At 37.3% G+C, this 24,907-nt stretch overlaps 3 protein-coding genes and 1 pseudogene across 3 annotated transcripts; 2 read left to right on the top strand and 2 right to left on the bottom strand.

Annotated features, from left to right (window-relative positions):
- The first annotated feature begins 2,092 nt into the window (after positions 1-2,092).
- Positions 2,093-5,183, top strand: LOC133731155 (receptor-like protein EIX2; annotated as a pseudogene).
- A 1,435-nt stretch (positions 5,184-6,618) lies between these two features.
- On the top strand, positions 6,619-9,790 carry LOC133728859 (choline-phosphate cytidylyltransferase 1-like). The gene is made up of 8 exons (XM_062156287.1): positions 6,619-6,910; positions 7,294-7,407; positions 7,729-7,824; positions 8,275-8,317; positions 8,524-8,679; positions 8,776-8,856; positions 9,280-9,381; positions 9,479-9,790. Exons 1-8 carry the CDS (start codon positions 6,792-6,794, stop codon positions 9,614-9,616), a joined length of 849 nt encoding a protein of 282 aa, XP_062012271.1. The 5' UTR covers positions 6,619-6,791; the 3' UTR covers positions 9,617-9,790.
- A 7,167-nt stretch (positions 9,791-16,957) lies between these two features.
- LOC133734229 (RING-H2 finger protein ATL74-like) lies at positions 16,958-17,838 on the bottom strand. Its single transcript, XM_062161866.1, has one exon. The coding sequence runs from the start codon at positions 17,757-17,759 to the stop codon at positions 17,199-17,201; it is 561 nt and encodes a 186-aa protein (XP_062017850.1). The 5' UTR covers positions 17,760-17,838; the 3' UTR covers positions 16,958-17,198.
- Positions 17,839-19,797: 1,959 nt separating this feature from the next.
- On the bottom strand, positions 19,798-23,806 carry LOC133733190 (polygalacturonase QRT3). Its single transcript, XM_062160813.1, has 3 exons — positions 23,439-23,806; positions 23,123-23,347; positions 19,798-20,899 (listed from the first exon to the last, which is right to left on the bottom strand). Exons 1-3 carry the CDS (start codon positions 23,625-23,627, stop codon positions 19,847-19,849), a joined length of 1,467 nt encoding a protein of 488 aa, XP_062016797.1. The 5' UTR covers positions 23,628-23,806; the 3' UTR covers positions 19,798-19,846.
- Positions 23,807-24,907: the final 1,101 nt, after the last annotated feature.

Below are 24,907 nucleotides of genomic sequence, written 5' to 3'. Positions count from 1 at the left end.
TTGAATAGTTTCTCAGATTGTTTAAACGCCAGATTAGATTCACTGGTTTTGTCTTTTATTAGGTGGAAGGCGAATTGCCTGCCTCCTTAGGAATGCTGCACAACTTGCAGTATCTCAGTGGCAGCTCTATCCGAGGTTCAATTTCAGAGTTGTCTGTCCTTGAAAACACTGGACCTTTCTAGGAATAGTATGGATGGGTCTATTCCTGAAAACCTGGGACAACTCTCTCAGCTAGTTTACCTAGACCTTTCTTATAATTCATGAGAAGGAAAAAATATTAATTTAGAAGGTGCAATCCCTGAACAGATAACCAATCTCATTACTCTGGGTACCCTAAACTTATCGAGGAATCAGTTAAGTGGAAGCATTCCCTTCAAGATTGGAATCAACTCTTGGACCTACTTGTCTCACTTGAACTTGTCGTATGACAACTTGACCGGAAGGATTCCTTTGAGTGATCAACTGCAGACACTTGAGGATTCATCTATTTACAAGGGCAATCCATCACTTTGTGGGGTTCCTCTTTTAACCAAGTGCCCAGGAGACGACACACCTATAGCACAAACTTTCCTGGAGAAGACAATAAAGATGAGATTGATAACGGAAAGCTTGGTTTCTATGTTAGCATCATTCTCGGGTTTGTCATACGATTTTGGGGTGTTTGTGGCACGTTACTCATAAAGAAGTCATGGAGGTATGCGTATTTTCAATTCTTTGACAACATCAAAGATAGAGCAGCAGTAGCAATTGCATTAAATGTCGCTCGTTTTCAGAGGAAACTTTGATTGGGATCAAAGTTCTTGTGTACTATGTATCTTGTAATGTACAATGTACTTGCAGCAATAAAAGAAATGTAAGGAAGTTTAATGTTAACTGCTTCCTGTTTCATAAATGTTTCAATACTATAGATAATAAATGAACCTTATTAGAAGGAAAGCAGAGAGCTTCATACACTACATTGTCATGGAGTATTTTCCCTAACCTTTTGTTTCAATGCTTGAAAGGGAATAAGTTTAGGCAGTAATGGTACCAGTGAAAATTGGTATGGTGGAGGAGCGATTATTTTTGACACAGACTGACCATCTGGATGCAGTAAGTTCAGAAGTGAGGGGATATAGAGAAATGCTTAAATATCACAACAATTTCTCCTCAGTCCCAATCACAACCATTAGGTGCTAGAACTTGAAATTGGTTTGTCTCTAATTCTCCAATCTCTTAATTGTTTAACTTGGAGCTGCAGATATACCATACTCCACAAAAGTAAATTTGCTGCAGAAATTTAGAATTTCGACTGGATAGCTGAAGGTATATCTTTTGTGATCTAGTTTATCCTAATTGATTATCCAGGAGGCATTTCGAAATTCAGGTATTCTGTACCTTATTTGTTGCAATACTTTTATCCCCGTACTGTAATTGTATATTCTATCTCTAGCAGACAAACTATTCCAGGATGAAGTCCATGAACCGTCAAGAAGGTCCAAGGGGTTTGTATTCATTCAATATAATAATCAAGATATAGTGCTCTGCTTTCTGTAGAAAGTATGGACCGCCAGGTTCGAACTTGTCCTTTTTTACTAAATGATTAATCTTTTTTTCTCCTTTGTTCATTCCTGATAGACCCTCTTATTCTCAAGTCAGTCTTAGTCTCTTGGATGATTTGTGGAAATAGTATTTCCTATTTGATGATTATTCAAACATAAGCTCATATATGAATATACTTCTGCAAGCCACATAGGCTCTCATAAAATGACTTGCAAAGTAAAGCCTCACGACTAGCCACTATATAAGTTTGAATGTATAAATAATTAAATATATCCCAAGTTGAGCTTAATCAAATATAAACTTTTATACACTCAATTTGAAGACCAAGAAAAGAATAGAATGAAGAAGAGCAGCAATGCAGCACCATACCTGAGTCAGGGACTCAGGGTAGACTTGCTAAACTTGTAACCGAAGGGGGTTGATAGCTTGGAAATTGGACATTACTGATTTCCATATGGATTTTAATATTGACTTTAAGCGCTGCTAGCCTTCTATAAATTGAATTCACTTGTATACCATCTGTAGCAAAGAAAACCTCCTTTGCATAAGAATGGTTAGCTATTATTTTCTCTTTTTGTTGTTGGCCTATTTATATTTACTGACAACATGCAAAGTCTGTTTGGGTGAGGGACTTCCAAGAAGTGAGAAATGCTTTGAGGAAGAGAGACAAGCACTTCTCTCTTTCAAGCACCATCTTACTGATCCTTCTGGTAAGATTTCTTCTTGGGTGGGACATGATTGCTGTCGATGGATTGGGATTTCATGCAACAACCTCACCGGTCATGTTGCTAGGATGGACCTCCGAAACACAATTACATATCCCCTTTTTGATGAAAAGACGGGATTGTTGACTTACCGACGGTCTTGCTTGGCAGGTAAGTTAAATCCTTCTTTGCTTAGCTTGAAGCATTTGTATTACCTAGACCTAGGTTGGAATTGTTTCAAAGAGATTCCAAAGTTCATTGGGCAGCTTAAAAGTTTGAGGTATCTCAGTCTATCCTCTGCATCATTTGGGGGTGAGATTCCTTCTTCACTTGGTAACCTGTCAAACTTGAATTACCTTGACCTTAGTTGTGAGCACCCCTCATGCCCTTCATATTCGAAAAACTTGAATTGGCTTTCTCATCTCCCTTCCCTCAAATATCTCGACCTTGGAGGAGCAAATCTTAGTAACAATGCATTAAATTGGCTACATGATGTTAACATGCTTCCTTCATTGTTAGAGTTGCATTTATCTGCATGCAGCATTAAAGAAAATCTTCCCATCTCACTTGAGACGGTCAACTTCACATCCCTTTTGGTCCTTGATATGTCAGGTAATCACATCAATTCTTCATTTCCCAGCTGGCTTTTTAATCTTTCGAGCCTTAGAAAACTTGATCTGAGTCGAAATTCTTTCAATGCTCCCATTCCTTTGGAATTTGCAAGCCTAAAAAGTCTAGAAGACCTCGATTTATTTGATACTGGCCTCCAGGGTCAAATTCCCAAGCTCTTCGGAAATTTGTGCAGACTAAAGAAATTACATCTTAGGTTAAACTACCTTGAGGGGGGAGTCAAAGAGGTTTTGAATGGTTTCTCAGATTGTAAAAATGCTAGTTTAGAGTCACTAGATTTGTCTGGTAATATGCTGGAAAGCGAATTACCCTCTTCCCTGGGAATGCTAAAAAATCTGCAGCATCTTGACAGGGCTCAATTCCAGAATCCATTGGAAATTTATCAACCTTGAAAACACTGGACCTCTCTTTGAATCGTATGAGCGTGTCAATACCAGCAAGTTTTGGACAACTGTCTCAGCTAGTTGACCTTGATCTGTCTTATAATTCATGGGAAGGCACCTTAACTGAAGCTCATCTCATAAACTTGACAAGGTTGGAGTCTTTTACATTGAGCACAGACCGTCCCATGCCCCTCATTTTTAGTGTGACTAATTATAAGTGGGTTCCTCCTTTCAAGCTCCACAAAATTGAGATCTACAATTGCCAAATAGGTCCTGCCTTTCCCATATGGCTACAATCTCAAACTCAACTCTCATATGTGATCCTTAGTCATACTGGAATCTTGGATTCCATATCTCAGGAGTGGTTCTTGAAAATTTCTTCCCAAGTTGAAGTTTTGGATTTATCTTACAATCAGATTCCAGGAAAGCTACCATTCCAATCCAAATTTCCAAAGTTGATTTTAATAAATCTGAGTAATAATCAATTTGATGGCCCTCTTCAGCTTTTGTCCACCAATGGATCTGTGGATACTGGATAGTCTTCATGATAGTTCACTTTCCCAGCCTATTCCCTTGGATTTTGGAGAACTGTTGCCCAAGTTACAGAGTCTGTATCTTTTTAACAATAATTTGAAAGGTACCATTCCACCCTCTATTTGTAGCATAAAAGGTATGTACATCCTTTCACTAAGAAACAATAAGTTATCTGGAGAGTTTCCTCAAGCATGGAGTCTGTGGAAAGAAATAAATGTTGTAGATGTAGCATACAACAATCTCTCTGGTAATATTCCGAGCTCAATGGGTATCCCAAGGACTCTTGTTGTATTGAAGATGAACAACAATAATTTTGGTGGCAAAATTCCTTCTTCCTCGCATAATTGTTCTAAGTTGAGCAGACTTGATCTTGGAGGCAACAAATTCACTGGAATATTGCCTTTGTGGATAGGATCAAAGCTGGCCGAATTGCAAATGCTACAATTGCGATCAAACTTCTTAAGTGGACACATCCCTCAACAATTGTGCAATCTTTCCTACCTCCACATCCTAGACCTTGCTCACAACAACTTTTCTGGGACCATTCCCAAGTGTTTTAATGGTATGACCTCTCTAGTCAATGAAGATGGCTATTCATTGGGAGCCTATATTCATGAGGAAACAACAGTAATATCGAAAGGAAGAGAATTCAAATATAGTGACATGATTATGGAATATGTAAAGAGCATTGATCTTTCATCAAATAATTTAGAAGGTGAAATCCCGGAAGAAATATGCAGTCTCATTGAATTGGGTACCCTGAACTTGTCAAGGAATCAATTAAGTGGAAACATTCCCTCCAAGATTGGGAATCTATCTTGGTTAGAAACCCTTGATCTTTCACACAACCACCTCATGGGAGAGCTTCCTCAAAGCTTTTCTTCGTTGACCTTCTTGTCTTACTTGAACTTGTCTTACAATAACTTGACTGGAAGAATTCCTTTGGGCAATCAACTCCTGACGCTTGATGATCCATCTATTTACGAGGGCAATCCATCACTGCGCGGGTTTCCTCTTTCAACAGATTGCCTGGGAGATGAGACACGTGCAGAACAATTTTCTTCTCGAGGAGGCAATAAAGATGAAGATAACAATTCAAAGCTTGGTTTCTATGTTAGCATCATTCTCAGGTTTGTCGTAGGCTTTTGGGGTGTTTGTGGCACATTACTGATAAAGAAGTCATGGAGGTATGCATATTTTCGGTTCTTTGACAACATCAAAGACACAGTAGCTAGCAGTTGCAATGGAAGTGCATGGTTTGCAAAGGAAACTTGATTGACAGAAGAAGCAATGAAGGTGGCTTAACAAGATGCATGCTACATACATGCAGCAACTAGAAATACATGTTCCTTTGCTAAACAGAATAGCTAACTTTCTGTTTTTCCTTTGTTCTCTTTTCCATCTGTTTACAATGTTTCAATAAAAGATTTACATGTTCTGTAGCAACGAGAAATACTAGAAATGAATGTTTCTATTCACTCTATATAGCTGTTTCTGTTTGGGAGAATACACTAGTGTGTAGTGTCATCTACATGCAGTTTTCGCTCTTCTTTTATTTTTTCGGCCAAACTTAGGTGTTTTCCCTCTTAATTTGAAATGGAAGAAATAGCAGTGGCAATTGCAGTGAAAGTAGCTCGTTTCCGAAGGAACCTTTGATTGGAAAAGGAACACCTAATAGGTGTTATCTACTTTTGTTAGATATATACGATGCAGAGTCGATTTGTTTTCTTTGCTCTGTCTTCCATCTTTCGTAACATGTTTCAATGAGATGATCACATGGCAACTTGAAATAAAAATGAATGTTCTATTCATTGATTCATTCTAGTAGTTGGAAAAGTAAGCAGTAATTTTACAAATCTATACCTGATCGAGAATATCCACACTAGGTGCTGCAGATTTTTATTTAAATCTGTCAGCTTCCCAATGCTGAATGGAAGCTAATGTTGGGTTGTCACGGCAGATATATTGTTTTTATTTTGAACATAAGCTCTTGGAACATGTTTTGACTTTTGACTGACAGAGACCCACACATTCTGGACTGAAGAATTCGAGCTTTTTCTTGCTGATTTTCCCGTCAAAATCGATAGTTGAAGTTTGAACAACAATACTTTTTTTTCACTGATACTAATTTCAGTAGTTTGACCAACCCTAAAATCAATTCAACTTTGATCTTTGTTTATAAAATACTAGGCGTGGAATCGGTCCCTTACTGCCAGTGTTCTGACTGTATCCGGTACGTAAACCGACCGACCCGATTTCATACTCGTCCGACCAGTCTGTTCCACACTTCCACTTCATATTGCAAAGATGTGTGCACACAAACCAACGGCGTCCCTCTCCTTTTCAAGGATTTGTGTGCATGTTTTTGTGTTATAAGTGTTGTGTCGTCAAATGCTTATAATCCGTTTAATTTTATAAGTGTTTCGTCAATGTGTTTATTTTTTAGGAATATTTCATTCCACATACTATAGAGTTAAAGTTTCGAAAACCTCTATTTCTAAAAAATATATTTATAAGTATGACATACACCGAACGTGACAGAATTTTCAAATATTCTCTATTACTCCAAACCCACTAAAGCAACAAAGTAATGAAACTTAAGCCCGAAGTATTTTCTCAGTGCCATGTCGATGCTGTTGCCTTTGTTCGCATCAGGCATCACCTCACTGACCGGGATCCACAAATCAAAAAACAAAACAAATAAACGATAAAAGTAAAAAAAGAAGAAGAAGAAGACAACCTTAATTTGCTGGAACAGATTAAACAACCAAAACGGTGAACAGTATAATACGTATCCTAGTAAAACTCGAAGTCCCGATTCGCGAAGAGAAACGACCTGCCCCAGCCGGTGTTTCCGTACAAGACTACAAGTCGTATTTTCCTTCAAACAGAGAGAGACTGAGAAACAGAGAAGAGGGTCTCTGTTTTGCTCTGTCTCTGTTCTTCTCTCAGAACCCGGAAAAACCCAAAAGACCCGAAACCCCGTCTGCAATTGAAGATGGAGGATCAGAAGAAGCAGAGTAGTGAGGAGGATCGACCTGTGAGAGTTTATGCAGATGGGATATATGATCTCTTTCACTTCGGACATGCCCGTTCTCTCGAGCAAGCCAAGAAATCGTAACTCTCTTTCTCTGTTTCTGCGTATCAGTTTGATTTTTTTGTTCATAATTTGAAGTGGGTTTTCATTATTTTTGGCTAAATTCGTTGTTTTCTTTCTTGAAAGTCAAGCAATTCCCTTTCTGGGTTTTGGTTATTGTCAATTTGTAGTTAGCTGCTGGATGTTGAGGTCTTGAATGCGATATTGAATTGAATTTGTCTTGGAATATGAATTTTGGGCCAAAAAATTTCCTTTTTGTAGTTTTTGTTTTTTATGCTCTGATTACTCGGTAGTGAATTTCAGTTATATTGATGCCTTTTTATGGCTTCATGTTTTTTGGGGTTATGAATTCAATGGAGTTTGATTCAGTTTTGGAAATATTTGCTTTGTGGTTGAACTTTAGGTTCCCAAATACGTACCTGCTTGTTGGCTGCTGCAATGATGAAGTTACTCACAATTACAAGGGCAAAACGGTTATGACCGACCAGGAGCGCTATGAATCACTCCGCCATTGCAAGTTAGTTTGTTGCTACTTTTGTGTGAATTAGAATACATTTTGAAGCAGTGTTTTTGTTAGGCTTAAGCTTGTGTTGCATCTAATGAACTATGTTGAGTAAGTAGAAATTAGCTTTCCTTTTAAAAGAATTCTGAACTTTCCCACTCTTGCTTATTTTTTCACTATTCACGGCTAGTGAATTTGAATAAGTAATGTAACCTTGTTTACTTTATGGGCTGCTCACATTAGTGAATGCCTGTTTTTGCATCTGCGCAGTCGGAGCTATCTTGCATTTTTCAACTGTTGTTCCTAAAGCATTTTCTTGTAATGTGTCTGATACAGATGGGTGGATGAAGTTATCCCTGATGCGCCATGGGTTCTCACGCAAGAGTTTCTTGACAAACATCAGATCGACTATGTGGCCCACGATTCTCTTCCGTAAGAAACTAAACCCAAATGAAATTGCTTTCATTGAACTTGATTGAATTCTGCAAAATGCTTGGCTGACTTTCATTTCAAGGGTAAAACGGATTTATCATTGACATGAGTAGAGGGGCATCTAAGTTTTGTGTTGACTATGCTCAAATAATGAAATCTTAGGGAGTGAGCATCTATTAATGCCACTTAAAGAAGTTGAAATCGTTTGCTTATGTTCTCAGAGAAGTAATCATGTGAGGATGACCTGTTTCTATCTACTTTGTTCACGGCCGGATATTTGTCATTGACTGACTTCATCTGTATTTCTGAATGTTGTTTGATTCATGATTGTCTCCATGTAACATGATTACTATGTGGTTTTCAGTTGTCAGATTATTCTTTCCCATTGGTTTATTGTATTTTATTTTATGACGGCACAGATAACTTTTATCCATATATTCTTAAATGTAGCTACGCTGATGCAAGTGGGGCTGGAAAGGATGTCTATGAATTTGTAAGTCTTACTGATAGCAGTTACACAAGTAGTTGGGCTACCTGTTTTTTCTCTTTTGTGTGTCAAATTTGTTATGTTCTCTGTGGACCACGACATTTTATTGTTGAATGGACTAGATTCTGGATTTTATAGGCTATGTTGTCGCTAACTGTCTTGCTTTTAGGTTTTCGTTATCCATTTCTACCCTCTTATGAACTTCTTTACAGGTCAAGTCTGTTGGGAAGTTTAAGGAAACAAAGCGAACTGATGGTATCTCTACATCTGATATCATAATGAGGATTGTTAAAGATTACAACCAGTATGTGATGCGTAATTTGGACCGTGGGTACTCAAGAAAGGATCTAGGTGTTAGCTATGTGAGGGTATGTTCTTGTTTATATCTTATGCTTCAGTGATCACTCTTTTGTTCTACTGCAAGAAGTGATCCATTGTATATCATTCTTCTTTCTCACCATTAGGAAAAGCGGCTGAGAGTGAATATGGGACTGAAAAAACTACGTGAGAGGGTGAAGGAGCACCAAGAAAAAGTTGGAGAGAAGGTATATATTCCATTATGCTCAATCAGTTTTTGGTACTTTTCCATATGCATTACTAACTTTAGATGATTTTTGAGAGTTGAGATATGATATATGAGATGTATTATTCTAACTCATGGAGTCATGAGTTATTTGTATGTTTTCAGTCAAGTTTGTGTGTAGACATGTTAATAACTTGATATAAAAAGAATCTGTAAATTTTCAATCATATTACTGACAGATTATATGAACACCTTGCTGATCATGTTCCTTTCTCTACTAGTAATATGATTGTTCATGAATTTGTAGCATTTCACTTGCTGATTTTTAGTTAACTGACGATGAAGTAGTCTTGTTAGTCTTGCAAAGGTCTCATTTTCTTACAGTTGTTGTCTGAGGATGACCGTAGTAAATTGATTTACCCTTTTCTCTGTTGGGACTTTGCAGATACAAATTGTAGCCAAAATGCATCGTAATGAATGGGTGGAGAATGCTGACCGATTGGTTGCTGGATTTCTTGAGATGTTTGAAGAAGGTTTCCATAAAATGGTCCGGCTTCTTTCTCTCTTAAATGGTTCTTTTATATGACTTGCGTTGTATGCACCAAGCTGATATAGGGGAGATTTATTTCAATATTTTCTACCAGGGAACAGTCATAAGGGACCGAATTCAAGAGGGAATAAGGAAGCAACAGTTAAAAAGGCTTTTATGTGATGAAGACGATGATGATGAGCTATATGGTGATGACTTTGAAGAAGAAAACTATGATGAAGACGAAAATTAAGTTAGTTATTGTTGTTGTCCTTTGATTGGGCTGATATACTTAGCTAAGAAACAGCTTTAATCAAGTTTAGCTTCAATCTTTAATACACAATGATTAGAATTCTGTAATTTCTGTTTCAGCTCACAGTTTCCTGTTTGAATTAGTTAGCGCATTATGTCCATTACTTTTTAGTTATCCTGGATGTATATTTGGATGTGGTGGCATCTACTTATACAGGCAACACACGAAGAACTTTACTGAAATGGACGTCAACTTCAAATCTCAATTATATATTGTTCCAAGATTGCCGTGGGATTTAAGTTGGTGATTTTTGTCCCATTTTTCTCATCGTCTTATGAGGCCAAGAAGTGACATAACACTGAAGGCTTTTTGCAGTTCCCACAAAAACCAGATGCAAGTGCACTAGAAGAGTAGAAGGAAGCTCAGACATGCCTTTTCTGGTCCTGTTATCATGATTGAGCGTAAATGTGATCCCTCTCACCAGATCTTTGACATGGAGGAATAGGTAGTGTAATTGCTTGTCCTTGAGGTAGTTCGGGAAATTTAGTGCTAGTGGTTTCCAACTTTCCATGATAGCATGTTTTAGAACAGTGTGTTTTTCCTATTTGGCGGGCTATCTTTCTGTTTGCTATGCTATCTATGTGTTTAGTCAACAAGAAGCTCAAACGGGTGTTTTAATACCACAAATAAATCCCAAATTGCATTTTATATGCAAAGATTTGTAGCTCTAATTGTTAGGCATGGTTTATATTGTAAAAATTCATAGCCTCAACTCAACTCCATGAAACTAGACCCCATAATAATTTCTAAAAAAATTTCAATCAACATCATGATTTCTACCAAAAACTGTGGACTATAACACATGATTTTTTCCCCTCAAATAATGATTTTTAAACTCTTATTTTCAAAGTAAGAAAACAATGAAACACATTAAAAAAATTCGTTCAAAATTGTAATGTTCCGTCAACAAGAACACGTTCTAAAGATCATGCTCTATGAATGGCAAGCTTATGATAGAAGAAAACTTACAAAAAAAACTAGTGTTAACAAAGTTTAACATGTTTCGGCAATGCCATTTATTTCCTACCATGAGTGCCCCTATGGCCTCTCAACGTGCTAAACCATACAAAACTTCATTTCTATTTGTGTTTCGTAGTCTTACAAATGGTAAAGCATGATATTTAGAATGTGTTACAATTGATAGAAAACCGAAAGCTCTAATGATTTTTTTTTTTTAACTAAAAATTCTTTTGATATTTCAGTGGTTTGCAAGGTCACACATATTCTAACAGTTTTTCGCGAATACTAAACTCATGGCACAAGTGAATTTCACATGACACATGAAATTTAGAAAATCACCCATGGCACGTTCAAACATGTTAAACCAAGTCAATCCCTATTTTTAGAGTTTTTATCACCAACAGGATCTAAACTTTTTGAACCGGACAGAATGATACCCAACTTTCAAAAGTGATTAAAATGGCACCTAAACTTGGAAAAACAAATCAACTTGATACCTCGGCTTATTTTCCTTTACTTCTCCGTTAAAACTGATCATAGGCGGTGCATGTGTAGTGTTTTGTGGGGTTCCAATAGTATTTTCACACAAGAATAGTTTTTCAATCATTTATTATTTTGTTGATTCTCTTCTTCTTCTTCTATCGTCTCCCTCTCCCTTTTTCTCTATTTCTTCAGGAGGTGGGAAACATCCCAACCTTATTTGTTTTTAAGATGCATTTATCAGGGTATTCAGTGATGCCATACATATGGTCCACCCAACTGAACATAGAATCAAATTAATTTATATGAAAATGGGATTGAATAGATTGACGAATTTGTGATGTGCAATTGTAGGTACTTATAATTTCTATGAAAATGGGATTCAATAGATTGACGAATTTGTGATGTGCAATTGTAGGTACTTATTAACTGAGTTTCTACGTTGGAATTGAAATTGAATGGTGGTTCTTAATTTAAAATTATTGTTTGATTTGGCGATTAGTTGTTTTTTTCTAATAACAATTGAGATTCGTTTTCTTTTTCTTTCACATTCCTTCCTTAGATCTAGACATTAACAATGACGAATTTCAATTCTATGGAAAAAGCTTGGGTTACAGATGTAATATGCACAAGGAAGATGATTGAGCTAAAGTAGGGTCATCACAAGTAAAGAAGAATTAAGATTGGGTACGTAGTTAGGTTGTAAATGCAATATGCAGATTGCATAAGGATGACGAAGAAGGAGAACATAAAAAGAGGAAGAGAAAAAAATTAAAGGATAATATTGTCATTTCCAACTACAAAATGAGTGAAAAATTGTATATAACCTTAGAGCAAGTTCACCCGTTGGGTCACCCACTATTCACTACTTTTTAGTGTTAATTTCACCCTCTGGGTCACGAGCACAGTGTATTTCGTGCCCTAGGTCACCCTGTACAGTGTTCTGGGTCACCATGGTGACCTGCACAGTGTATTTCGTGCCCTGGGTCAATGGCACAGTGTATTTCGTGACCCAGAGAATGAAAATATACACTGAAAAGTAGTGAATAGTAGGTGACCCGGTGACCCAACGGGTGAACTTGCTCTTAGATTTAATAGAGCTGTGAAGGAAAACGAACAAAGGTGTTAAATTTATCAGTTTTTGTAAGTCTAGATACCTCTTTGATTACTTTTGAAAGTTGGGTATCTGGTGCAAGAAAGTTCAGTTCCTAATGGTGATAAAAAACCCCTATTTTTATTCCAGGATTAAATTCAGTTTAGTCCCTCAAACTTAGGCCAAACATCAGTTTGGTCCCTCATTTTTATTTTAATCAAACTCATCCCTGATCTCCCAAATTGCATCAACCTCGTCCAAAATTTGAATTTGACTCCGAAGATGACGTCATGCGCTGAGTTGGAGCCGACAAGGAGGTCCCACATTTCTGATTTTGAACCCACAAGAAAGGCAAAATAGACATTTCAAATTTAATCTAATTTCAAATTTTTTTTTTCTCTTATTTTTCTTTCTTCTGCCTCGCACTCAAATCTGAAACCTCCTTTCTCTCTCTCTCTCTCTCTCTCTCCCTCATTCCCAGCCACCATGAACACCGGCCGGCCACCATGAATTCTGGTAAAAAATGCATGTACCAAATTTGGTGGTGGACTTCTTTTGAACTCTCTCCTAAAGCTTCAATGGATCAGCCCTTTTCCCTTTTACAACCACTCTGCTATTGAGATAATCAAATCAAAAGTTGCAAAATTTATCCCAACCCAGGCTACAGGAATGATATACAGATGGAACACCGGCCTTATCTACTGAGGATACACCAAACCATAAATTAATAACAAGATTTAGATATTCCTTCAACCCAACATAACTCAACCTTAGTCAACCTCCACCAAAACCAAAATTATTCATGCAAAATCGAAATGGGATTTGAATTCACACCTGCAGTAGAATGCTTTAAATGAACTACATATGCAACCAATCCCAACTGGAATTTAAAATGTTTGGCAGATCAAAGCCACAATTTAAAGCCATCAATCTTCTCGATTGTCATGTTTAATTTTGGGCCTTCCTTCTTCAAGCCCAATACCTCTTCCTTCTTCAACGCCCCTGCAACACCGCGGGATCGACTAATGCGGCCGGCCATCATCCACTCTCTCTCTCTCTCTCTTTCTTCCCCTTCCCATTCCAATTCCAATTCCGATTCCAAGTCCTCTGACTCCTCCATCCGCATACCGAATCGCCTGCTTGGTCAAGTTCATTAAGGGCGATTACCACTCCTCCTCATGAAGTCGAGTTCGTCAATGGCCTCGACAAGGTCGTCCTCCGTGATCTGCGCGGCAGTCTCGCCAAGTTACTCACTAAACGCCGTCGTATTCTCCGCCCTCTAAGGTTTCTCATTTTCTGTGATCCGTCGAGATCTGATGCTTTTTTGATTTCGTTTTTGCTGAGATTTTTGGATTGCTTTTTCTTTCGATTGTCTGGTTTTGGTTGATTGTTTGTGTTAGATCTGTTTAGCTTGTGAGGAGATGTTCATGGTGGCTGGGAATGAGAGAGAGAGTAGAGAGAGAGAGAAAGGAGGTTTCAGATTTGAGTGCGAGGCAGAAGAAAGAGAAAATAAGAGAAAAAAAAATTAGAAATTAGATTAAATTTAAAATGTCCATTTTGCCCTTCTTGTGGGTTCAAAATCAGAAATGTGGGACCTCCTTGTTGGCTTCAACTCAGCGCATGACGTCATCTTCGGAGTCAAATTCAAATTTTGGACGAGGTTGATGCAATTTGGGAGATCAAGGATGAGTTTGATTAAAAAAAAAAAGATGAGGGACCAAACTGATGTTTGATCTAAAGTTTGAGGGACTAAACTGAATTTAGTTCTTTATTCCATGCAAAGAATCTCAAATTTTACTGAGTAAATGATATCTTATAACCTATTATAATTAAATAATTATTAATTACATTACATAATCTTTACATGTATTTTTTGAATTTTTTTTACATGTATATTGTTTAACTATTTATTTATTTACTCATTAATATTTTATTTAAAGAATAATAATTAGAGATATAATATGCAAGGCACACTAAAATTTGATATATAGATATACCTAAATCTTCTATCCCAAATAGCAAGGATGTTATCCAATGAAAACTTAAGGGTGCAGTTATTGCCACCCTACTAACTACTTTCTTCACCCTAAATTCTCTTCTCACCCTATGTATATTTTTCTAATTTCCAATTTACTTAGTTCACCCATTTACTGTACCCAAAATATCATTTTTCAATGTAGGGTACTCGGGTTTAACTCGAATTCTTTTTCTATTTGACTTTATCCGCATCTCAAATTCTTTGTTTGTTAGCATAACATGAGAACGTACGATTGAATATGATGAATGCTAAGAAAGAAAACGTTAGAGTTTAGCGATGAATGAAGTTTAAGTACATGTTTTGTATGGTGTAATAAGATTATAATTTAATTACATATAAGTGCATCTTTGAATGTTTTTTTAGCCATAAGGCCACCAACTAATTTTTTCCCTCATAAGGCCACTAGATTAAAAATGGTGTTATATTTTGGATATAAAAATCAACATATTTACATAAATGCAACTAGAGTAAAAAGTCAACAACCATTCTCTCTCTCCTCTCCAGTGAGGTCTCCGGCCAACTCCGGTGGGTCTCCGGCCGATCTCCGGCCAACTTCCAGCAAACTCTGGCAACCACAAAAGCTACTATCACTAACACCAAAAGCTACTGTGGCTAGCAACAAAAGCTACTATGATGAGATTTCCGGTAACCTCCGGCGATGTCACAAAAGCTACTACCACTAGCAATAAAAGCTATTGTCATTAGCAACAAAAGCTATGCTGGCGACGATGTCACAAAAGCTACTATCACCAGCAACAAAAGCTACTGTCACAAACAAAAGCTATTGTCACAAACAAAAGCTACGCTGGTGAGATTTCCAACAAGGTCACAAAAGTTACTGTCACCAGCAACAAAAACTACTGTCACAAATAAAAGATACGCTCCTAAAAATCAAAAACTACTAACACCATTAACAAAATCTACTGTCACCGACACAAAAAGATACTCTCACTAGCAACAAATGGCTACTGCCACCATAACCAGTAACAAAAGCTACTCTCACCATCACCAAAAACTACTATCAAGCAGAACAAAAACTACACTAACCAACACCAAAACCTACTCTCACAAAAACTAAAAGTTACTACCAAGTAGAAAAAAAGCTACTCCTATAGACTGAGAAAGCTATTCTCAAAGTCTAACAAAGCTATGAAAATAAAAAGTTACTTCCATAGTTTTAAAAATCTACTACTATAGTTGTGAAAATCTATTACAATAGATGTAGAAAGCTACTGTCAATGTGCTAAAAAGTCATTATAACAAAAGCTACTAACATCAGTTTAAAAAAATACTAACAGAGACATAGAAAGCTATTATCACCTTGTTGAAAAACCACTATACCAGTTATAAAGAGCTACTAACGTGAAATCTATCAAAATGAAAACAGAAGCTATTAACATTAGTTTGAAAATATACTAGCATAAGAAAATAGAAAGCTACTATCCCTTGGTTAAATAGCCATTTAAAACTGTTGTAAAGAGCATCAGCATTCCTTAAGCATCAACATTTTGATTAAACACGAAATTATTCATATTGACATTTCTAGTCAATCCCACCAGCTTAATCACTTACTAACAAAGAAACAAATATTCCAGTATCAATCTTTCTCTTTCAAGGTCAGAACAAGTAGCTTTCTCTTTCAAGGTCAAAACAAGTAACTTTTTGTGCATAGAACATGGAGAAATCATTCAACATATGCTCAACATATACTCAAATTCACACCAAAAACGACGTCGTTCGAGAGAGAGGGGCTTACGAGACGAAGGATAACTTTCTGACCAAACGGCGGATTCGAACCAGACCTCGCCGTAATTGTTGTCAAACCAACAGTTTGATCTCACAGGAACAAATGACTCTGAACCCGCTCCTCCACACCTTGAAAAACGCTGTCTCCAGCAAAGATCACAGCGCCGGGAACTGAGAGAGAGACCATTGGTCGCCTTTAAACATCATTTGCGCGTCACTCCAGATCGCCGGAGCCTAGCTCCAGATCCATGACCTCAACTCGCATACCAGATCCACGACCCGCGCTCCCATACCAGATCTTGTGGACGACAAGGATGACAATCTGGTCGCGGTGGAAGATGGAGGAGACTCCGACCGTGGTCGATAAAGTCATTCCTTCAAGTGACGCATACCGCCTCCGGCCCGGCTTGCATCAGAAATCTCGTCAATGAATTCGAACTGTGGATAGGCTCAATCACTCTCTCCCGGCAGCCTGACGACCAATTCAAACAGTGGAGAGGTTCGATCACTCTCTCCCGGCGGTAGTTAGCTCCGGTGGTCAGGGAGGGAGAGAGAGATAGTTTGTTTTGTTTGTAGAGGGGCACAATTGTCATAGATGAAATAACTTAAAGATGTAAGTGGCCTTATGTGTACAAGAAAACTTTGGTGACCTTATGGCTAATTAAAGTTTCAAAGTGACACTTATGAGTAATTTTCTATTTTTCTTAATAAGATATTGTCCTTTATTGTACTTTTATATTATGGTATTTTAGTTTTTCAATAAATCAAAAACTTATAGGGTGAAGAAAGTAGTTAGTAGGGTGACAATAATCGCACCTAAACTTAATCCTAGTTTTTTGCTAAGAAAATTTCTGAGAGAGAAAGGTTCCAAAGTAACCTGGATTAGTGCAACTACAATTTTAATTTCATGTGGTTGTTCACCTCCTCATCATTAGAAAGAGAAAAGAGCTGCCACAGTTTCCAACTTTCCATTATTTAAGATCAATCTTTATAATAACTATTAATAAGGTATTACACAAACTGACAACATACTATACTAATATTACCAAACTAGAATTTTCATTAGCTATTCTACATAGTTGCAGGCTGCAAAAAAATTTCATTCTAAACTCGACAAGGAAGGATCAGAATCTTAAGTAGAGAAAATGACATATTTTGATAAAACAAAATACTACTGATCGATATGACTCCAACCAATCTGAGCTCTAGGTTGTGACAATCTCAGATAGAGAGAGCATGGAATCACTGGAAGACTTGAGTCTCTGCCGGCAAGTAGGGCAGGATGAGTGAGACTGCAACCACTTGTCAATGCACACAACATGAAACCGATGGTTGCATTTGGGCAGCACCCGAATCTTGTCCCCATCGGAGAAGTCCACGAGACAAATAGCACAGCCCGGAGATGATGATGGTGATGGAGAAGAGCTTGATGAGTTCGAATAAGTTGAAGTTGGCAAAGCTACCATTTCCTTCTTCTTTAGACCTGAATTTAGCCTACGTGAAGCGACCCATCGGACTGGTTCGGTTATGGCACGATTTACGCACTGAAAAACGCATTGGAGCATGGAATTGAGGCCGAGGGCACAAACAAAAGCGCAGCAAATGGCTGCCAAAATGATCATAACATTGAGATCATGAGGGGGTGGATTTATATCATGATCAGGAGGGTTTTGGTGACGAAGTAGTACTGTTCTAATTGAAGTAGGACTAGGAGTTGGAGTTGGAGTTGGAGTTGGAATTGGAGTTGGAGGGGGTGTTTGAGCCATATTGGAGATGGTGGAGAGATGTCTGAAAGTGGTGGGGAATGAAGATAGCTATCTCTCGAAGTTTATTTAAGAGGAGAAGAGAGCTAGGCATGATAAGCACGAAGTTGACAGTGTTGAGATTATATATCCCACATTGGAAAAATGGGATCTTGCCTATGAGTTTATAAGGGTTTGGATGTGAACCCCAGACTACTTTATCATGGTATCAGAGCAGGTTACCCACGTGTGCATGCCTAACGGCCACACGAGTTCCACGTCACCCAATGTCATCTTTCGTCAACCTTTTACAATGAATTTTAACATGGTATCAAAACGGATTACCCACGTGTGCATGTCTAACGGCCACACGAGCTCCACGTCACTCAATGTTGTCCATGTGTATGGCTTGAAAATTCGCCACACGTGCGGGGGCGTGTTGAGATTATACATCTCACATTGAAAAAATAAGACATTGCCTATGAGTTTCCATTGCCAATTGGTTTTAGATGTGAACCCCAGATTACTTTATCAGACAGTACATGCTGAAATGAAAGGGAAAAGAGCAACCACCTGGTAGGAACAGTTAGCTAGGCTCAATTATGGAGTGTGAGAGTAAAATTGAGATGAGGAAAATGGTGTGAGATGGGATATGCTTACTTGACAATCCACTGTCTCTTCTTCCCTATCTCTTTTGGTGAAAGCGTACTCTGAGTGACTACTGTCTCTTCTTCTTTAGTTGTGTTTATGCGCTTCAAGATATGGAAAAGTATGTCTCTCTCCAAAAGAAATCTTACAAATTTCTATTGGTTGTTTCCATCAACTTGCATTAGATATGGAGTTTATTTGGAGAAAGTATACAAATTAACAGTAGTTAGAATAGCTATGTTCTTATCTGATAATAAAATACATAATCCGAACTGTGAATTAGATTAGGCCGACCCTAAGGTGATTCAGGTGAGGCAATCGCTTCAATCAATATGGTTAAAACACTAGACGAACCAACGTAGCCAGCAACTAATTGGCTGACATTGACCCTTGACCGCTCACACAAATATGCATGTTTATCTAAAAAAGAACTTATATTATTGTTACGTATCAAAATATTTTATATTGTAGATTATTATGTTATTTTGAGATGTATAATTTTTGTCTACTAACTTAACAAGTTCTACTAATGTAGAAAATAATTTTTAATAAATTGTAAAAAATAAATAATAAAATTACATGAAACTCGCCCACGTCATCGGACCAATACAATTTTGCATCCTAAATTTAGACATGTGGGTATAGTAGCAATAACATGTGTGTAGCTTGAAGTCTTGAACTTCATTTTATGACTTGGGCCACTCATGGTATTCAGGAAATTCTTAATTGATATACCCGCGTGCAAGAGTATCATGATTAATAGCACAATCAGTATCTTCAGCGAAAAGAAACTGCATGATCAGTATGCTCTCTAAGTATAATCGTATATATAAACTTCTTGTTTTCTGATAGATGTCTGATCTTTATAGATGTTTAGATTCCCCAAGTTCTTTCTTTTCCCATCCCCAAGAAATCTGTAGTTAAAGAGCTTTTATCTTTGAATCTTTCTGTTGATTCAGGATGTTGTCTTGGTTGAATTCTTTTTTTTTTTTTTTGGTCAAAGTCTTGGTTGAATTCAAGCTTTGATAATTAACCAGGTCAAGACACTAGATTCCAAGAGAGTAAACACATCATCAAAACCATCGCCCATGAGGTAGCCATATACTTTTGCACTTCAAACCCGTAATGTCTTTTTTTATATTCCTTTTCTGGTAAGCAGAAAATCTCACAACCTACTTCTTTAAGACAAGATAAAATGATTTTTGATTATAAGACCATATGAAATAAAAATTTATTAAAAAGTTGCTAACATGTTCTTTATTTGTAACCATGATCATATTTGGTCAATATGCTAATAGGTCTACATATTTTATGGAAATTATCTGTCGAAACTTCTATCTCATTCTTTATCTCATCCATTCTCTATACACACAAATCATCAATATATATGAGAAGTAAAAAATGATTACGAGCATCGAACTGCTAATCTTACATTAAAAAATCTTCTTCTGAAACATAATGATCTACTGGTGAACAACTAGAGAAACCACACCATCTACCTCATTTTGACTCTCCACAACCACCACATTGTTCGATACATTTGTCACAGCATGTGTAGTAAACTTGGTTTCCCCTTTTGTATGTAAAGAATACTGAAAATGATTAATCCGGTTGGGAAAGACCAACTGGGAAGAAAAATCAGCTACCCATTTGGTCCCATTCCCCTCCAGACTTAGTCTCCCTACCGTTGATTTCAAGCTCATCCCAATCACATTGTTCTGGTCAATCACCACTTGATCAATGTCCCCAAATTGCCCATCTAATTGAACCATGGGAACAGTACTTCTAGGGTTCCCAGTGAACATATTGTTCACAATATTTAACCCTAGAATCTTGCCATTGACAGATTTCAACACCACATTAGCATCACCCAAAAAGAACCCATTGGTCACATGAACTTGAACTGGGTCTTCCATGACAATAGCATTGAAATCCAAGTAGCAATTGTCAATCCTAGTTTGTGAGTTTCCTGCTAACTTTACCAAAATACCTATACCCCCAAAGCCACTTGCCTTGTTATAACAATGTACCCCTGTGACCATGTTAGCCTGACCCCTTAACACAATCCCAATTTCAGCTGAAAATATTACGACATCAGTTACGGCATTGTCATTGCTAGCAAGATCGATGCCTGTGCCGGTAAATCCCCTCTCACCTTTGTCACCACCAACTGTGGAGTGTTGTCCCAAGAAGGTGTTTGATATGTAGGTTTCGTGGCCCTTTTCGACTAGAATCCCTTGTGTTGTGAAGTGTAGGAAGAAGCAATTGGTTATGCGAACTCGAGCTGAATCGACTATGAAAATGCCTCCTCCCCTGAAGCTTGAATCGAATAGTATATCTCTAAAGGTGATGTCTTCGTAGTAGATTCCTACACCGCCTTCGACTTTTTTATCAAAGAAGAATCGATTGGTGATGGAGGTTTTTTCCCCAAGCTTTTGAGAATTTGGAGACCATAATTCGACTAGGTGGCGGTCACCGGGAAATGTTTCAGAGGCTCGCAGCGTTCCTCCTTGTATCTGATTGTTATGATCATATATGTTCATGGTTTAGAATCTTTTAGATGTATTGAGTATGAAAGTGGAAAAATGACTATAAGACCAAAATAGTAACTTCTAATTAAAATTAGAAACCTTCTCCATGCATCCATAGTATGCATGTGTGATCAGTGGTGGACGCATGATTATATATGCGAGCGGGCAAAAAAAATTTCAATACATAATAAAATTTCAATGAATGCCAATATTTTAGTAATGCATATGTCAACAGTATGTCGTATGAATACTTTCTCGCCAAAAACCAACATCCATAGAGCAAACAAAAAAAAATTCCAAGCGAAAATGAAAAAATCTAAATCAAAGATATAGCCTACCAACGAGCCTGTAAACTGTGGAAACTAATCTTCAAAGTTTAGCTAATTAGTAAGTCAGTAACTATAGACAAAGAAATATTTCTATTTCTTTGTTTGATATATGTGGACGAGAATTTCACTTGAGCCTATAGACTTTCATATATAAAGGTCCGTACTTGAATGGAGTTCTAAGGTTGAGGCTTATATTGCTAATTTGCTATGGAGTGGGGGCAATGATATAACTAGAAGTCAAAAACATTATCAGCATATGTATAGGTTGTGAGGCTGATACAACAAAACTAAAAATTACACTGGGGGCAGCGGCCTTCACTGGGCCTTAGCTGCGTCCGCCAGTACGCGTGATTAAGACAGTTATTGCAGAAAGAGTGAAAGATGCAATTATTTAAGAAATATATATATTATTCCTAGTGATTCAGTCTTACCTTTTTAGTTAGGGTGTTGCCCCTAAATTATTAAACTTACTCCAAGGAAAAGGGTTTTATTATGAGAAAACAAAGGCCCCTTGCCCCCTTGCCCCCTTATATATTTAGTGTGGATATCTAACTAGTATGTTGGAATTTTTTTAGGGTTAAACAGGGAATGCAGAAGTCTTTAGTGAAAATGCATAGAGAAAAGCACTGAAAACCCGTCACCTTCGAATAATTAGACATATGCAGTACATCTAACACAACTTTATCATGGAGGAAGAGAAAGAAGGGTGTCGGAGAAAGAAAGTTACTAGTTTCATTTTTTATTACAGGAAAGTTACTAATTGAACGTTGAGGTTTAATACTTCACTAACATTTATGTATAAAAATGAGATATCGACCTCTTTTTTTTTTTTTTTTCCTTCTTTTTTTCTTGAGATATCGTCTTTTTAACATAGTTGACAAAATATAGTAAAATTAAAAGAATCTCACGTAGGCATGTGACTGATGTGAGTGAAGTTAAACAAAAAAAGTAAAAATTAAACATGTAAATTAGTGCAAGCGTTGAACGAAGAAAATTAAAAATTAAGATAATATAAAATTAAACCTATGACTGTTTGCATGTTGAAATCGCAAAGTAAGTCTCAAAAATGCATACTATGATGCTCTATAGGCAAATTAAAAGGTAAAATCTGTTTTAAAATAAAAATTAAAAAAAGTTACAGTTGGGAAGGAACGTGGCTAAAAAAAAAAAAAACTTTTAATTGTGTAAGCTCAGTGGTTAGAGCACCCACTACCTAATGACGAAGTCATGGATTCGAGTCACCATGGGGTAGGGGTGAAATCCTTTGATCCTTAAAAAAAAAAAAAAAAAAAAAAAAAAAAAGGGTTGAACCTTGTTAGTTTTCTCTAATAAATACCAATATCGATCTTACAAACCTAACATGGAAACTTAAAAGTCATCTGAAAGTCGATATAAAATTGAATGTGAGAGCATCAAATTTGGCAGTGCATTTATCAACTTTAATTTTTCAAATGGGAGGTTGGAGAGTAGATCGGAGAGCCTCATCAGAGAAAATAAAGTAATGGTGGAAAGGGCGGGAATGCAGTTCTTTGTTAATGAGCACGAACTACAACATGGAGACGTGGTACAAACGCACATGCCCTCAAAAGGTTGTTTCTCTTTCACCATCTTCAATTTTCCAGGTCTTAAAAATTTTCTTTTCTATTTCCCAGCAGCTAATTTTCAATCTGTCACTATAGGATTAAATATAAAATCATACATTTTCTCTTTCAGGAATTACTATTCTCACACGGTTTTAATTTTGACCCCAACACTGTCATATATGGCTATTCTCCGATGCGAACAAAGCAGTCGATTTATTCTTGGAGTTGCAGTGTTTTGATGTACACGATGACACTTTGACACAGACAACATGAGAGAGAGAGAGAGAGAGACTGACCACAATGTTGCCTCTGTTTGGAGGGAACCGTAAAGGCTGGGCAATCTTGTAATTTCCACCTTGCAGATCAATGACAATGCCTCCCAAGTCAGTGATTCCAGGCAGCATTTCAAGCCCGCTTTCCAACTGAAAAGCTTCCTCCAAAGCTTTTGCTATGGCTTCTGTGCTGTCATTTGCCCCGGTCGGGTCTGCCCCGTACCCGATCGGGTAAAACACTCTCCCATCCTATATAAACAAAGTTTATTTTAACTAAATTGGGAATAATTAAGGATGAAATGTATGAAAACATGAACAGGTATATATCATTTTCGCTTACCCTAGTGACATTTGAAGCTTCGAACAATGATGAGAGAGGCGGTTTGGTTGGACCGGACAGTGATTTTTCATGAAGCTTTGCCTGAAATGATGATAGCATTTCATGTCTTCTGGAACTAGATGTAGCTTCTTCTACCAATAGCATTAGGAGCAGGAGACCACACAATGCTGATATAGGTCTCATTCTCATTATCTCTTTTTCTAACAGTGCAGGACTATACGGCCACTCGGTGTTTTATAGATAGAGAAAGAGGAGGAGGAGGGGAGAGAGAGAGAGAGAGAGGAGGGGGCCGGCGGTAGCCTGGTATTGGTACAGGCGTATAGCTTTGTTTTTGTTTGGCCTGCTTTGGGACCGAGGGAGGGAAATGAGGATTTGTTGGTGTGTTTTGGAGTCTTAATTGGTGTATATATTGGTGGGTGGTCGTTTCCCCCCTGTAGTGCTTCAATCTTGAGTAAAATATAGAAGGGAATAAAGAAAGAAAGTAAATGAAGAAAATCCTAGCCTCCCTCGGTTATTAACGTTGTGAGTCTACTATCTACATTATCTAATTATAAAGAAGGAAAGAAGAAAAATGCTGGTCCTCATTTCAATGACTAATCAAAGTTCCCCTTTTTTTCAACTATTTCTTAGGGCTTGCCAAAAAAAAAACTATTTCTTAGGAAAAAAAAAACACACACACACAAAAGAATCAGACTCTCACTCAATGAGCAAAGGTTAATTAGATATTTACAATTCTTCCTTGAATTAATCTACCATCGTGGTTTATTTATCTAGAGCAGATTTCATCAAATTTACCGAGGAAAAAGAAAGGAAGCAAATCTAGAGATTTTAATTAGTAATTTATAGTTGATTTTTTTTTTATTTGAGTGGATCTTTCAGTCATATCTCATAATTATGAAGATGAGTTGTTAGATAAGGCCACAATCTTTCACATACCCAACTGGTGATAACAATATAGCACAATAAGTCAATAACAAATAGTGAGTACTAATTCTAAAATTGATTACATAAACAGAAATGTGTCAATGCTCAAGATTCAAGGGGTTCCCTAATCTTGTTAACGCGGGTCCAGAGGGAATGCGGTCGCGTCACCTGTCAAATAAAATACACTAGCATAAAGAGGGAGACCGCATTTGGCAGTTTTCACTCCTCTGATGCCTAAGTCAGTTAATGTTTTTTTTTTTTTTGAAGGAGTTTGGAACCCAGCTAAACTGGGAGGCTCATTCACACGTCTGACTTATTATTAGAATGACTAAAATGCGTCGAGGGGGACATAAAACCTTGACCTTGAGCATTAATACAAGAGTCCTTGTAGAGAACATCCCGAATCAGAAATATAATTCAAACTAGTATGGTGCGCCAATCTATTAGCAACACGATTTACTTCAAGGAAGATGTGTCTAATCTGAATCGAGTGTAAAGATGTCAAATATGACTTGCAATAATGTTAAGTAAGCAATAAATAAGTA

This window comes from Rosa rugosa, chromosome 2, assembly GCF_958449725.1.
Source record: "Rosa rugosa chromosome 2, drRosRugo1.1, whole genome shotgun sequence".
Taxonomy (NCBI): domain Eukaryota; kingdom Viridiplantae; phylum Streptophyta; class Magnoliopsida; order Rosales; family Rosaceae; genus Rosa; species Rosa rugosa.
Note: the sequence above shows the minus strand (reverse complement) of the source record. Positions and strands in the feature narration are given on the sequence as shown.